Below are 14,688 nucleotides of genomic sequence, written 5' to 3'. Positions count from 1 at the left end.
AGAGACCCATGTGCGTGTTAACCGTTAGAAGTTCTTCGGCATGCTCGTCCAACTCCAGCTGTAAATAAGCTTTTGCCAAGTCTAACACAGTGAACACGGTTCCTCCCACCAGGGATGCAAAGATATCCTCAGGAAGTGGCAAGGGATAGTGATCTACCTCGATGCACTTGTTCACACTGACTCTATAGTCACCACATATCCTTATTTCTGGTCCATTTTTCTTGGGCACAATTACTAGTGGCGTTGCCCAGGTGCTGTGCCGCACCCGGTAAATTACTTCAGCCTTCTCTAGTTCCGCCAGTTCTTTTTCCACTTGTTCTCGCAAGGCATACGGTACAGGCCTCGCCTTACAGAAAACTGGAACTGCATTCTCTTTCGTGCGAATGCTACCCTTGTATCCTTTTATAGCACCATAGCCTGCTTGAAAAACATCAGCGTGCTGTTGTTTTAATGCTTCTACAGCTCCTTGAGTTTTTAGAGGCGCGACTGCTTGTACTTTAAGCGCAACCTCATGCAGTTTCTGCAAGGCATCAGGCAAGTTCACTTTTATCTTTGCGAGCCAGTCACGACCGAGGAGCACAGGCATGCGCACCCCTTCTTCATACTTGGCAATGACAAGTGGTAGGCGGTGGCTTTGCTTCCCGCACTTCACATCGACTTGGGCAACGCCCCTTACATTGATTGCGGTGCCGTTGTACACTCCGAGTTTTACGTCCTCACAGTTGTACGATAGGTCAGGGAAGTTCTCTGCAAAGTCTTTTTCAGACATGATTGTAACGGCAGCCCCCGTGTCCAATTCCATCGGTACTTCGTGACCGTTTATGATTACTTTTACTACTATGGGAGGCGGACTGCCTGCTCTGTTTGTTTGACATATAGTCAGCAAATCCTGCAAATCCTGCTCTGTTGCCGGTACTTCTACAGCCTGAACAACTCGCGTTTTGCACATTTTTGCGACATGACCACGTTTAGAACACTTAAAACAAGCACTTTTTACAAATGGACACCTTGTAGGAGCGTGCTGACCACCGCACCTATGACACTCTACTGCAGTTTTTTGCGTATAGTTTTTTTTAGTACCTGGCTGGTTGCGTTAGGCTTCCCTTGGCTTCCTTGCCAGTGCAGTTGAGCGTTGCTGGCCCCGGCGCTGTCGCACAGCATGTCCTGGGTGTCCTTCTGTGCAGCCTCCATGGCGGTGGCTACCTTGCACACCCGTTCCCAGGTGACCTCGTCGTCGGGCAAGGCAAGAAGACGGCATCGGATGGTGTCGCTCCGTAGTCCGGCAATTAGGCGGTCCCGTAGCGCTTCTTGGAGGAAATTTCCGAAAGAACATGTCGCGGCGAGCCTCTTCAATTCCACAAGAAACTGTGCGATGGTTTCATTTGACTCCTGGTTCCGCCTGTAGAAGTGGTATCGCTCAGTGACCACAGACCGCTTCAGGGCGTAGTGCTGTTGCAGCACCTTCTTGGCGTCTTCGTACTTTACTTCGGTGGGCGTTTTCGGCAGCAGTAAGCTACGCAGTGTCACGTAGGCCTTCTCTCCTATTATGGTCAGGAAGACTTCAAGCTTCTTTCCGTCGTCTATTCCATTTGCTTTCGCAAATAGTTCGAACCTTTCTAGGTAGACGTCGATGTTTCCCGAGTCCGGGCAGAACTCCGGCAGCTTGCCGTAAGTGGTGGCCATAGCTTCAGTGCTGCTTCATCCCATCCTCGTCGCCAATGTTACAATGAAGACGCCGATATGCGAAAGCCGTTTATTGCAGCTCATGGCAGAAACACATATGACACGACACAGCTTGGTCGCCGCGCTTTTAACACGATAACAGCGCCAACAAAGGATGCGCGCGCAGGCTCTGCGCACTGAACAGCGAGGGCAGATAATCGTCACCAGCCACGTTTGACGCGATTACAACAATCCTAAGCACCTGTTTTTTTGTCCCATGCACCCAATGCATGGTACACGGGCCTTCTTGCACTCCGCTTTACCGAAATGCGCCTCCCTAAAAAAAGGGAAACAACGGTACGTCTTGCGCATTTGCCGGCGCATTGTACGTTTCGCATGCGCGCTCCGCGGCTTTGAATGATGATGATGTATGGTGTTTAATGGCGCAAGGGCCAAGTATGGCCAAAGAGCGCCATGCCAGTGTTTGTGAGTTTGTAGTGGAGCAATGAATTCTGCGAAGTAGATGAGGCGTGGCTGTAAAGGGGCCTAAAAATAATCGCTGTATAGTGCGTAAAATATACATGTACTAAAATCATGGCAATGACTAATGAGGTGTACTATGAAATTGAGAATGCATTGAGAAAGAAGAATACTATATTTAAAATATTTAAAATGCAGTAATTGGCAAGAAGCACTACTGCCTAAACAGAGCCCTTGAACCACAAGGGCCTGGAGGCATGTGCTATATATAAAAAAAAAACTACTATCACAGCGGCATCCTCTGGAGAGAGGATGCGCTACGAACTAGTTGGGCTAATAACATGCAGGACCACATCGTTCAAAAATTTGACGACGGCTTTGGCATTAAAAAGCGGTTCTTCACCAAGAAACATAATGGGGTGAAGCGGGACATGATATTGGTACGCTTGTGGAAAATATTTCCTTCTTTCTGTTTCGGCTTCCCGGCACTCCACGAGGACATGGAGGACGGTCAGCCTTTCACCACATCTACCACAGGTTGGTGGTTCGTCACCAGTAAGCAAAAAATTGTGGGTGCCATATGTATGTCCTATTCTGAGACGACAGAATAGGACATCAGTTCGTCGTGTTTTCGCGGCTTTGAAGGATCAAGATTCTGGGCAGAATCAAGAATTGCGCTGCCAGAGAGCTGATGTCGTTTTAAATTGCCTCGAGATGGAATGCATGTGTTAGTGAAACTTCTATTTGTTTAGCAGCTAGGAAAGGTACTTTCGTGGCATGTTGCGGTGACATTAATCATGGTCATATTTCAATGGGTTTCTTTATCGCTTCATTGCGCATGCGTGGTAGACTACTTATATGGACGCCTCGGAGTGAAAAAAAAACTCTTTAAAGTTTGCACTTGTCCGTGTTAATACCCTATCGTCCTTGGGGGGTATTGTAGATGGGGCGCCACCAGCTCCCAAGAACATCCAGCAATTGATCAGTTTCCTGCACCGGAAGCTCATCATCTTCGTACGAGAGGTCAGTCAACATCTTTAGATCTACTGGAACGTGAAAAGGGACCTTTACACTCAGTTCCCATAGAACAGTGACCAGTTTTGTGCCTTAGCCGATGGCCTCGCCACGCTAACCCTAGCTGCACGAGACCGAACGATCGCGCACGTGCGCTGCCGGCCTCGCGGCGGCCAGCGCCGCTGGCACGCGCCCAGCATGATGGACACGCAAGAGACCGAAGAACGATCTGACCAGGACTGGCAAACCGTTAGAGACGCTAGTAAGCGTCTTGAAGAACACATCGCCATAATCGTGAAAGTCACCGACGGTACCGCATTACAAGAACTCCCACCAGACTGTATTGGACACAGTGTTGTGCACGCAGCGGCTTTGACAACTACGGAAAAGAAAGATACCTACGTGAAGGTGAGGACTGTACAAAACCTAATAGCAGTTGACAGCTACCGCCCAACAGCAATAGAGAAACTTCTTCGCATACGGCAAATTGCAATAATGGGAACACAGCACCCGGTCCTCACATACCAGGCGAATGGCACGAATACAGTCGAAGGTGTAATTCATGGTATACAGTGTGCCGTTACAGAGGAAGAACTTGAAAGGGAGGTAGAAGTGCAAGGAGCTAAAATACTGCAAGTAAGACGCATCGGTTCCTCGAAAACAATCCTCATAACTCTCGAGGGAACATATTTGCCACGATATGCTCTCTACTGTAGAATGGTCGTCCGAATGTTCCGGTATAGGCCCCGCAGCATGCTGTGCAATTCATGCCTTCAAATTGGACACGGCGTGGACGTATGTCCTTACAAGAAGAAATTTGTGGCGTGTACAAAATGTGGAACTAAGTTGCCTCCCGGATCCAATGACGACACTCCTCATGACTGCGAGCTATGTTGCCGAAATTGCGGTGGAGAGCATGCAGCAAATTACCCCGATTGTCCAGTACGTCAAGAGAAGAGAAGCCGCAAACAACGCTACTTAAACGCTATGAAAGATGAGGAACCGCACGAGCCCACCAAGCAATCCGGGAAACCAAAGAACAAGCCCCGCTGCCGCAGTAGGAGCCCCAGTAGAACCAACTGGCCTGAGCTCCCAACAAGAAACCGCTTCGAAAGACTTGGTAGCCCAGAAAAGCAACGTGATCGAAGTGCCAGCCAAAGCAGAGACAACAACCAAAACAAGAGCACCGTAGCTAACAAGGAAGCTGGCAAAGAGGCCCCATGACTATACCAGAAACCAAGAGGAAACGAAGAAAAGACGAACAGGACCCCTTCAGGAACACAGACAGACAAAAGAAGTTCCCGAGCAGAGCAACGTACGTGGGTGAGTGGTTCGCATCTTTCACCAGCTGCCAAGTCTTCACCCTCACATCACACCGCTAATCCACACCCTTCCTACTGTCAGGCATTGAAAGCAGCTCAGACATCGCAATCTCAAAGGAACATAATTAGACATCTACCAACGAGTATTAAAGAGAAAGAGGGGGACACAGGTACACACCATAACAATGAAACGGAAATGACAGAGGTGCTAAGCAGACTAGATCAAATCGTTGTTGTAGTTACTAAAATGCAGGAAAACATTTTGAACCTGCAAGCAGAAATGCAGAAAAGGGATGCTATCATAGAAAAATTAGCAGGGCAAAATGCATTAATCACAGAAAGACAAGAACAAACAGAAAGGACGATTAACCGTATCGAGACAATTCTCAACATGACGAGAAAGCGCACAAAAAACCTCTCGCATTACTAACAAGATGAAACACCTAACAAGGTAGTAATTCCGGACTCGGAGAACACAAATATCCCCAGGGAACATGAGACCCAACATAAATAGCGGTATCAGAAATAAAAGAAGCTATCCAACTGAAAATAAAATAATAATCTGGCAAGGGAACTGCAGATGTTTCAGAAAGAAAAAGGCGCTGCTGTTGCAGCTAATTGGAAAGGAACCTAGACCACCTGATATAATTACGGTGCAGGAATCAAACGGGATAACAACCATACCAGGATACCAACTATTTCAGCAACGCAGTATTAAAAGAAAATGTAGGAAGGAGACAAATAACATTTATGCACCAGGCATGACTGTAACTTACGTTAAGAATGAATTAGCGGCGGTACAGCGCGACACGGCAGGGGGAAATACAGAGGAGCAAGAGTACGTGACGATAAAGTGCAGAATCCCGAAGAGCACACAGGAAATAATTTTCATAAATGCTTACTGGCTTCCTAACAAGGCAAATAACAACATTAAGTGGCTCGAAAAACACTTAAGGGGCCTAAAAAATACCCCATTCTCTTAGCAGGGGTCTTCAACAGTCCAAGTAAAGCTTGGGGATATGACTGGACGGCACCGAATGGCAGAAAGTTGGAATACGTTACGAATAACGTACAGTTTACTCTGTTAAATGATACCACGATTGCTACTAGAACAGTCAACAGCGTCGAGAAAGACACGAACCCGGACTTAACATGGTTCAGAGGACCCATGAATGCTGTGTGGGAGAACAGCCTAGAGAACATGGGTAGCGATCATTTTATCCTTACAACGCAGCTTATAGTAAAAAAAGGACGAACCGAAAACAGAACTTTTAGTAAAACAAAGATTACTAAATGGGACGATATGCGAGCTCAACTATTAAAGAGAGACCCAGGGGATGACTTAGATACTTGGGTAGAAGATATCAAATCTGGTGTACAAAAAGACCACTAAGGAAATAGGAAGAGATGAAGATCACCCCTATGTCGACTCCCATCTCTTAAATCTCTGGGACAAGCGCCACAGGTTAATCAACAAATACAAAAAGAATAAATTAAACAAAGTATTACTCAAGACAATTCAAAGAATCACAATAGAAGCACAAGATTATGCCCAGGAATTAGCCAACGAGAACTGGCTTCAAACGTGATCAGCTTAACGGACAGCTGCATACCCCAAAGGTTTGGCAAATATTGAGGACCCTTCTAGGCCAGGCGAAACCAAGGCACGCGATAACTAAACTGCAAATGTTGGAAAATAAAAATGCAGAGGAGCTCGCTGTAGAATTTTTGCATACCTTTTTTCCAATCAAAAGCGACGATCATCCCTTACCAGATTACGACGAATCTGGTAACGACAATGCCCAAGGCATCAACTCGCCTTTTTCCCTTCGTGAATTACATGCCGCCATGCAGAGCTTAAAACGGAACACTACCCCTGGAGCAGATGGAATCACGTACGCAATGTTGAGAAACTTGCCATGCAGATAATTATCAAGAGGCTCTGCTGGAACTTATAAAGAAAGCATGGGAACAAGGTGTAATTCAAAAACAATGGAAAGAGGCAGTAGTAATTCCAATTCCTAAGACAGGAAAACCATCCGACAAAGTATCCAATTTTAGGCCCATATCATTAACCTCCTGTATAGGAAAATTAATGGAGAAGATGGTTTTAGAACGTCTTGAGTGGCACCTGGAAAGCCTTCAACTTTTACCCGAGACAATGATAGGCTTCAGAAAACATGTTAGCACTCAGGACGCTATGCTGAGGATCAAAAACCAGGTGTTCGATTTACCAAGTACAGCTCAGCTAAGAACAATCGTAGGGGTCGATATGCAACGAGCTTTTGATAGTGTCACCCACCGCGCAATTCTAGAAAACCTCAAGGCGACTAAACCTGGGCCTAGAGTATACAACTATGTTAAGGACTTCCTAAGTGAAAGGACGGTTAAAGTGAAACTTGATGAATATGTATCACCTAGCCATCCAATCACGCGCGGAACACCCCAAGGTTCTATTCTCTCGCCGACTTTATTTAACATTGCGACGATGAAGCTACCCGCATTACTAGAACCGAACCTAGAACATAATCTGTACGCCGATGATATAACTATTTGGTGCTGTCGAGGATCACCAGGATGGCAAGAACACATTATTCAATGTGGACTAGATACTATACGTGACTACGCCGAAACACTAGGGCTAGAATGTTCCCCTCAGAAATCAGAATATATTGTCATTAGTTAAGACGTTAGCAAGCGAGCCGAAGAATATAAAAATATTATCAAACTTCGAATGAAAGACGCAGTCTTACCCCGCAAGAATACCATAAGAATCCTCGGTTTTTTTTCTACAGGACAATGGTAAAGCATCAACATGGGTGCAGAAGCTGACCGTACAACTGGAACAGATCCTTGCAATGATACGTAGAATAACTAGACAAAGGAGAGGAATGAAAGAACATGAACTTCGTAAGGTTATAGAAGCCTTGATCTTTTCTAGGATAATGTACTATCTACCATACGCTAAGATAACCAGCACTCAGCGCAAAAAGATAGACATTATAATTAGAAAGTGTGCTAGGCTTGCCCTGGGAGTTACTAAGTTTGCACCTAACCATAAAATTGAAGCAACCGGCCTCTTTAACTCACTACAAGACAGAATAGACATGCACAATCAAGCACAAATACAGAGACTTAAATCATCTCATCAGGGTCGACGAATACTGAATAGATTGGGATACGAAACCGCTAACTTACCCCCAATTCCCCCGAAACTACCACCATGGGATCATCTGCCAAGGATAACCGTAGATCCCATTCCAAAAAATATGCACCCGGAAAAGAATCGAAATAGGCGCTCAAAAAGAACAAGTGTAATGCAGAGGACAGAGGATAAAAGCACGTACTACATAGATGCCAGTCATAATGCCGAAATCAGCAAAGCAGCGGTCGTGGGCCATGACTCGACGCTTGTGAAAAATTACTTGGGAGTCCCAACGCCTCACGACGCGGAATTGCTGGCAGCAATGCTCGCCATAACGGAAATGACACACACATCTGACACGATCACAATCCGAACAGACAGTCAAAGCGCTTGCAGAGACATTCAAAATGATGACCTTCCTTACCACATACGCACAAAGCTCCACATGTACATGCATGCTCAGCCCCTTCTACGCATACGCATACAATGGGTTCCAGGCCATAAGGATTGCGAGGAAATGTAAGAGCACACCAGCTCACCCGCGCAGAAAATCCGGGACCTCCTATCCTTTGGCCTGTTGAAGATACTTACAACCCCAGAGAAGAGCAGAAGATGCAGCGGAAAGAAAGGATACATATTTTGAAGTCTCGCAGGGAAGCATCAACAATTCTCAACACACCATCCTACACGCATTCGATAGAGGACGCCTCAATCATACGAAAAGCACAAACACACACATTACTCACACCACACTATACGCATTATATTAGCAGGGACCCAGGCTCCCCCACTTGTAAACAGTGCGGGGCCTATCCATCAAATAAACGCATCTTATGGGAGTGCCCTGCAAACGCCATCTTCCAAAAGACAATAGATTCCAAATTACCACACAACCAGCGTCCTGGCAGCTGGTAGGAGTGGACCACTCCCCCACGAAGGTTTGAAAAACTATGGTGGCCGCTTCTGGTACAGCACGTCAAGAACGTGCTGGGCCCGGAGGCATGAGCCTACCAGGAGGCCCGGACTTGGGCTTTAGTACCTTCGGGGCTACTAAATGTTATTTATCTCTCTCTCTCTCTCTCTCTCTCGTCCTTGCCTGTCTTTGGTGCACAATGTTTCCTTCGCTTTTTTTTTCTGTTTACTCTTTCGTTCTTCAACCTTGCCAACCCCCCTTTTCTCCCTCACCCACCTGGTCAGCGCTATGAATGAAGCACTCGGGTAGCTACATGCTGCAAAGTAGAATCGGCAGCGCGTGCAGGCACGGCGGACTGCGGGGGGGGGGGGGGGGGGGGGTCACTATTGTCCCCCTTGTCTCCCTCCGTCGCTGCCGCCCCAAGTTCGCGGTGTGTAAAGCCCCTATAATATATAAATAGGGGTTTTAGCGGTGTGTCTACGTCTTGAGGGGGAGAGTGTGGTGTTTACGCCACTTTCTTCATTCACCCTTTCCTCGTACGCTTTCCTTCTACGCATAGCTAGCATACTGACCGGTGGCGTGACTGCTTGCAGATTTGCCCGTACTTGTCAGCGCACTGATATCATGAAAAAATGCTCGCTTGCGGTCGTCATTCCTACTGCAAAGCCTACACCTTAAAATATGCCGCAAAGTTGCCGCGGAGTTTTGCGAGTATTACAACTAATGAAACAAGAAAAAAAAAAGTCGGCGCTGGCGGCAACAGTCTTCGATTTGTGATCACCTCGGAAACGCAGGAACGTGGATCTTACAGCGGTGAGTGCATTTATTTTGCGCATGTTGCTAATTTTCTAAGGTGCTAGATGGAGTAAATTAGGAAATGGCGCATTGAGTTGTGTGTTTTACAAGCGAGATTGTTTCAATGAAGTAAATTTCAGGATACTACATGTTGCCTTAAAAATTATGTCCGGCTACCTAAGCGCTTTTTCTTGGCGCTTTAATTCCAAGATTTGTGTGCATATTACTGTTGAAGTTTTACCATTTATTATAGATTTGTTGCTTCCTTAACGTTGCAATTTTTTTCCACTGCATTTTCCACTTAACGTTGCTCTGCACTGCATCGATTTGTCGATTTGGGACGGCCTGGAGCACGGTGTGGCATGGCGAATGTTATGTTGCGTTTGCCTGCTATAATCTTGGGGCAGTGATGTGTGGATTATAAATTTAGGTTGAGTAAAAATTTAAAACAGCTATTTATGTGTAATGATTACATTTCACATGTGATTATATATTTTCCAATGCCATTTATTTGCACGAATACATTTTCATATAACTGCTAGACCGTTGTCGAGCTCCCCGTAGTGGGGGAACGCAAATATTTCAGGAAAAAGCTGACAATTGAAAATAAAATGGTGGTCTTCACTGCTACAAAATGCTGCTATCGCAGTAAGTGAGCGCAGAGCCAAACGAATAATTTAATTGTGCTATCTTGTTTTATTTATTCTTTTGCCCACGTGAATTTAGGCGATGATACATTTATAATGTATATCAATCAACGTTTACTGAACAGAAACGCTCTGAGCTGGATTGATAATTCTTTTATACTGTATTACGATGAATGCTATAAACTGCTGCCCACCGAAGCATTATCACACGATATATATTCTACTGAAACAGCCCTGACTAAGGTAGAGTGCCTGTAATTGACTGACTTATTTTATTAACAGCCTTTGAATAGTGCCCAGCGTAGAACATGTGTAAATCCCTGTTTGTGAATTTCACCCAAATTCCAGGACTTTGATTTTATCATGCTACAGCTGCTGCCTGATCCTGCTAGTCAATCCGAGGAATTGGGCTTGTTCTCACTGTTCTCGGTAAGCGTCATTTCCCGCAAGCGAACGCGGCAGTATTTTTTTTTTCTTTCTGTGCAATACATTCCTATTTTCGCTAGTGCTTCCTGGCGCAACTTGTCGAATTTCACATGTAAAATTTTGCACGACGGGCGCATTGTATCTACACTATTTGAAACTAGGTATTTTATGCTGTAATAAGTTTTGTTTCACTTCTTTAATTCTGAAGTGCTACGTTGACTAGGCGTGGGGTGTAAACAAGATGGAAGATGGACGGATCCTGAGTATTTTGTTTGTTGTAAATCTGTTCTCGTAACATCTTCTACGAAAGATGCCATATATCTTGGAATATTAAATAATGTTGCCTGAATTTTTCGCCGCTAAATTTACTAACTCCTTCTAAATCTCTGCTCAAACTTCAGTAACTCCCCCCCCCCCTTCTACGGCATTCCCGGGGGTCAAGCGCCCCCCGCATCAGTCATCCCCGCCAGCAACGCCATCGGCACCCCACCCGTCTGTCAAGAAAAGGTGCCCTGTCAAGTGTTTCCCTACCGTCCGCTCCCCTCCCCCCCCCCCCCATCCTTTTTTCTTTAAAAGAATATTTTTTTAAAGCTCCACACTGTTTTTAGCCAGCTCCGAAGAATACCCCCTGAGGAAGGAGCCGAATGGACCCCGAGACATCGGGATAATAACTTATCTTATTTGGTTGGAGTCACTCTCAAAGTCCTAATTATTTTCCCAACCAGACAGGTAATTGTGTCGACATGCTTAGCTTCAATTCTATTCTTGCAGTATGGTGATTTGTCAACAAGAAAACATTGCCACATACATTTGTCATTTCGTCATCTCTGATAATATTTGTTTTTATTTTCCAGCGCAAGCATCTGCTCCAAGTAAGGGGGAAGTCGTTGTGAGAGGTGGCAGCAAATGCAATGAAACCACTGCATTATCGCGGTCCTCAGGGGCCTGACCAGCCCGCCGTATTCCGAGCGCTGACCAACCAGCCTACCCACGTCAGCTTCATGCCCTGAAAGCCCTGGCCAGCCCACCGTCCACGGCACCTTGCCTAATTCCTATCCTCAGGGCCTTGCCTAATCCACCGTCATCCACCTAGCTTCACGAGAGATGGCTATTTGGCACTTGTTTGCAAATAATCTGTTTTAACACAACCCAGCGTCACCCATTTAGGTCCACGTAAAATGCCTGTTTGTGCTTATTTATTAGTAAATAAACTGTTATAAACTTGTCTTTCAGTATTCTTTTATGATTACTTGCATGTGTAATGGACTTCTGATTCTTGACCTAATATATTTATATCGCGTTTTCCTAGCGACAATTGATATAGCCAGTATGGGGACAATTGCTCTAAAAAATGCCACTAGCAAAACGCTCACGGTAATGGCTGCAATGTCTAGAGGCAACATATTTACGAGATTCGTCGTGCAAGGGGGAGTGGCCGAAAGCTGGCATTAAAAGGGCAACGAAATGGCTCATCGCTGGTACTACGCTAGCAAAACAATGGCTGCTGCATTGGCATAACATTCGGCCTATCTTGGTTTCAACTCGGGGCCAGCCTTGGATTGGGTTGCACTTTGCCAATATGCCAGCATTGGTTAAAGACTGGTACCAATTTCTGCGAGAATTGGACCATGCTTGGACCATTGCTGGTGTGCTGCCTGGGGCTTTGTTTTTGAAAGTGGTGCTCAGTACAGCACCGATGATACTGCGTTGTGCGTGTTTTGTTTCGGCGGTCAAGATTGTTGATGGCCCTATCAGTTCCGCACCACGTCGCTGTTGCCAAAAATAACTTGGGTGTGGCCCAACCGTGGTGGGCGCAAGCACAAGAGTTACAGGCCTCGCGCGGGGCATGACCTATGGTTTTGATTGACAGAAGAACTCGTGCCAAACTTCTACATTGCGAAACGCCCCTCGAGTTGAACTTGCGAACATGGCGGTGGCAGCAGCAGCAGCCTGTGTCATCGCATCCAGCGGCAGCAAGCGTCAATGTGACCGTCTGGACCCAATCACCTACGTGACCGACATAGAGTTTCAGCGTCATTTTCGCCTTTCCAAAACATCAGTGCGCTGGCTGTGTGATAAGTTAGGCGAAGGCCTTCGTCTGCGGAGACAGCGTGGCGGGCAAATTATGCTTTCCGAGCACAGACTGGTGTGGCTAGGCTGCGGAGGAAAAGTTCGTGCGATCGCTTCGGCTCTCTCCGGCTTCAAGCGCTGTTCGTCCACCGCGCCCCAGCCGCAGTACAGGTCCGGCGGCGTCATCGGAGTACTGGGGCACCTACGAGAACCTGGGGTTAAACCCGGGCCAACCAACCTGCGAAGGCGAAATGGTCACAGTATATAGGAAGTCTCAGAATGGACGCCGGGCTGCCTTCCGGTGCAACAGGTGCCGAAAGCAGTCTTCGCAGTTACACGGTACCACAGCACTGCACGGGCAGAGAGGCGAAGGAAGTTACTTTGCCAACACGGACCGCCTCGGCCGTCCGAACGACCACCTCTCCAGGCGGCAAATGATTTGGCTCACGTACTGCGTGAGCAAACGCGTAGGCATATGGCTGTTGAAAGAGGTAACCGGCAACTTGTTTCCTCTATCGGAGCACGCCATCACCGGCAGGAGGAACTACCCCCGTGAGGTCGCGAGGGACGAGCTGCTGGCGCGACCTCCACTCGGTGTCCCCGGGAAGATAGCGCAAATTGACGAGTGCCTTCTTCGCGGTGAGCAAAAATCGAGGCCGCCTTAGCCAGGCGACAACGTTCCGCCTAGCCGCCAAAATTACGGCGGTGTTAAAGATCGTGGCCCATGGGTCGCCGGCATGGTCTCCGCGACCAGAGGGCTGCTGCGACTTTTCAAGGTCGACCAACGAAAGGCGGCGACGCTAGGCGCCATTATTGCAGCCGCTGTTTAATCCAGGACCATTATTCATAGTGACGCATGATGCGCCGTAGCACGTGATCTTGGATGCGATTACATGTTGAGCACTTAGCACAACTGCAACACTTCATTGGATCTCTGGTCACCAGGGCATCGAGGGAAATGAGAGAGCTGATGAGGCGTTGCCCATCATGCGCCTCTTTCTTTTCCTCTTCCCCTTCCCCCAACGCCGAGTTGCTGGCTAGAGGAATTTACCTCAGGCCGACCTCTCTGCATTTTGTGTCATTAAACTTCTCTTTCTCTTGGGCGCATACAACTGTATCCCAAGTTCGGTGGATGCTAACGGTGCTATGCCTCAATTTGCATTTGGAGAGAGTCAACCACAGCGTGAATTTTGGGGACCCCATCATGGACATTATACAAAAAATAGAAAGTTAAGGCGCGATAACGTAAAATGATTCCAAACTGTTTTGATTCCAAACTCCTGACGTCAAATTTACGTAACCACCGACGCAAGCATCGGGCGGTCACCCGCAGCGTTATCTGAACAACGCAATGAAACACTCTCCCCGTTTATAGGAGGTAACATTTGTTCGCTTTCAAAACCAGTAACATTGTCTACTCTCAGCGGTTTTCTTATCTAATTGGCTGACAAGAGGAGAGGAGCACGCTCTAGTGGAGAGGGTTTCGATGGGGCCGAGCCAGCACAGTGAAAATAGATAACTGCATGAAGAGGGTGGTGCCGGCTTCTCCGATTTGTCCGCTTCACCTTAAGGCCGGAATACATGGAGCGAATAACCGGCGTCCGAGCGAAGAACTTCGTCGGGCGGCGAACGTCCGACGGCCGGCGTCAAGAAATTTGCCGTCCGCAGCCGATCTGCCTGTCCAAACATTTTCGTCGGGCGAACGCCGCCGCCGGAAGCGTCTAGCGCGCAGCGGTGGACGACAGCCAATCAGGAGGCACTAGTTCCGGTCGCAATGCATGCTGGTGTTTCGCGCGCGCGCGCCTTTTCGCGTCGTCTGCAATCGCGTTGGTGTTGCCGTGTCTGCATGTCTCTGCACCGATTCAGTAGTTCCTAGTATGATCTCTCAGGAATCGCGTTGTATTTGTACATCCCATATCCGCTGATCTGCGAGGAAACAGACAAGCAGTGCAAGCTCTCTACAACAACCTTCAACAGAAATCTTCTGATCTCAGAGGCCACATGCTGTCGTCATGCCTATCTCCCGACTTCCCTGATAGATGGCGCTGGCGTCTGATATTTCTTTCGCTAGGCTTAGACGCGTCCGAAACGAGAAGCGATCTCGAAAACTACTCAAGGTTATCCATAATACTCTGTCGTCGAAGCGGCCTGAGACTAAGCGAAAGCCGTTTACGCAGTCATTTGCTACCAACGAAGTGAATTCTACAAGGACAA

The 14,688-nt window shown here is 47.2% G+C and overlaps 1 protein-coding gene across 1 annotated transcript; it reads right to left on the bottom strand.

The window, feature by feature from the left end:
* Positions 1-1,015: 1,015 nt before the first annotated feature.
* LOC119431866 (uncharacterized) lies at positions 1,016-1,916 on the bottom strand. Its single transcript, XM_037699316.2, has one exon. The coding sequence runs from the start codon at positions 1,681-1,683 to the stop codon at positions 1,045-1,047; it is 639 nt and encodes a 212-aa protein (XP_037555244.1). The 5' UTR covers positions 1,684-1,916; the 3' UTR covers positions 1,016-1,044.
* Between the last annotated feature and the right edge of the window lie 12,772 nt (positions 1,917-14,688).

The sequence above is a fragment of the Dermacentor silvarum genome, chromosome 10, assembly GCF_013339745.2.
Source record: "Dermacentor silvarum isolate Dsil-2018 chromosome 10, BIME_Dsil_1.4, whole genome shotgun sequence".
Classification (NCBI taxonomy): Eukaryota; Metazoa; Arthropoda; class Arachnida; order Ixodida; family Ixodidae; genus Dermacentor; species Dermacentor silvarum.
The sequence above is the reverse complement of the archived record's forward strand: the minus strand, read 5'-3'. Positions and strand labels throughout refer to the sequence as shown.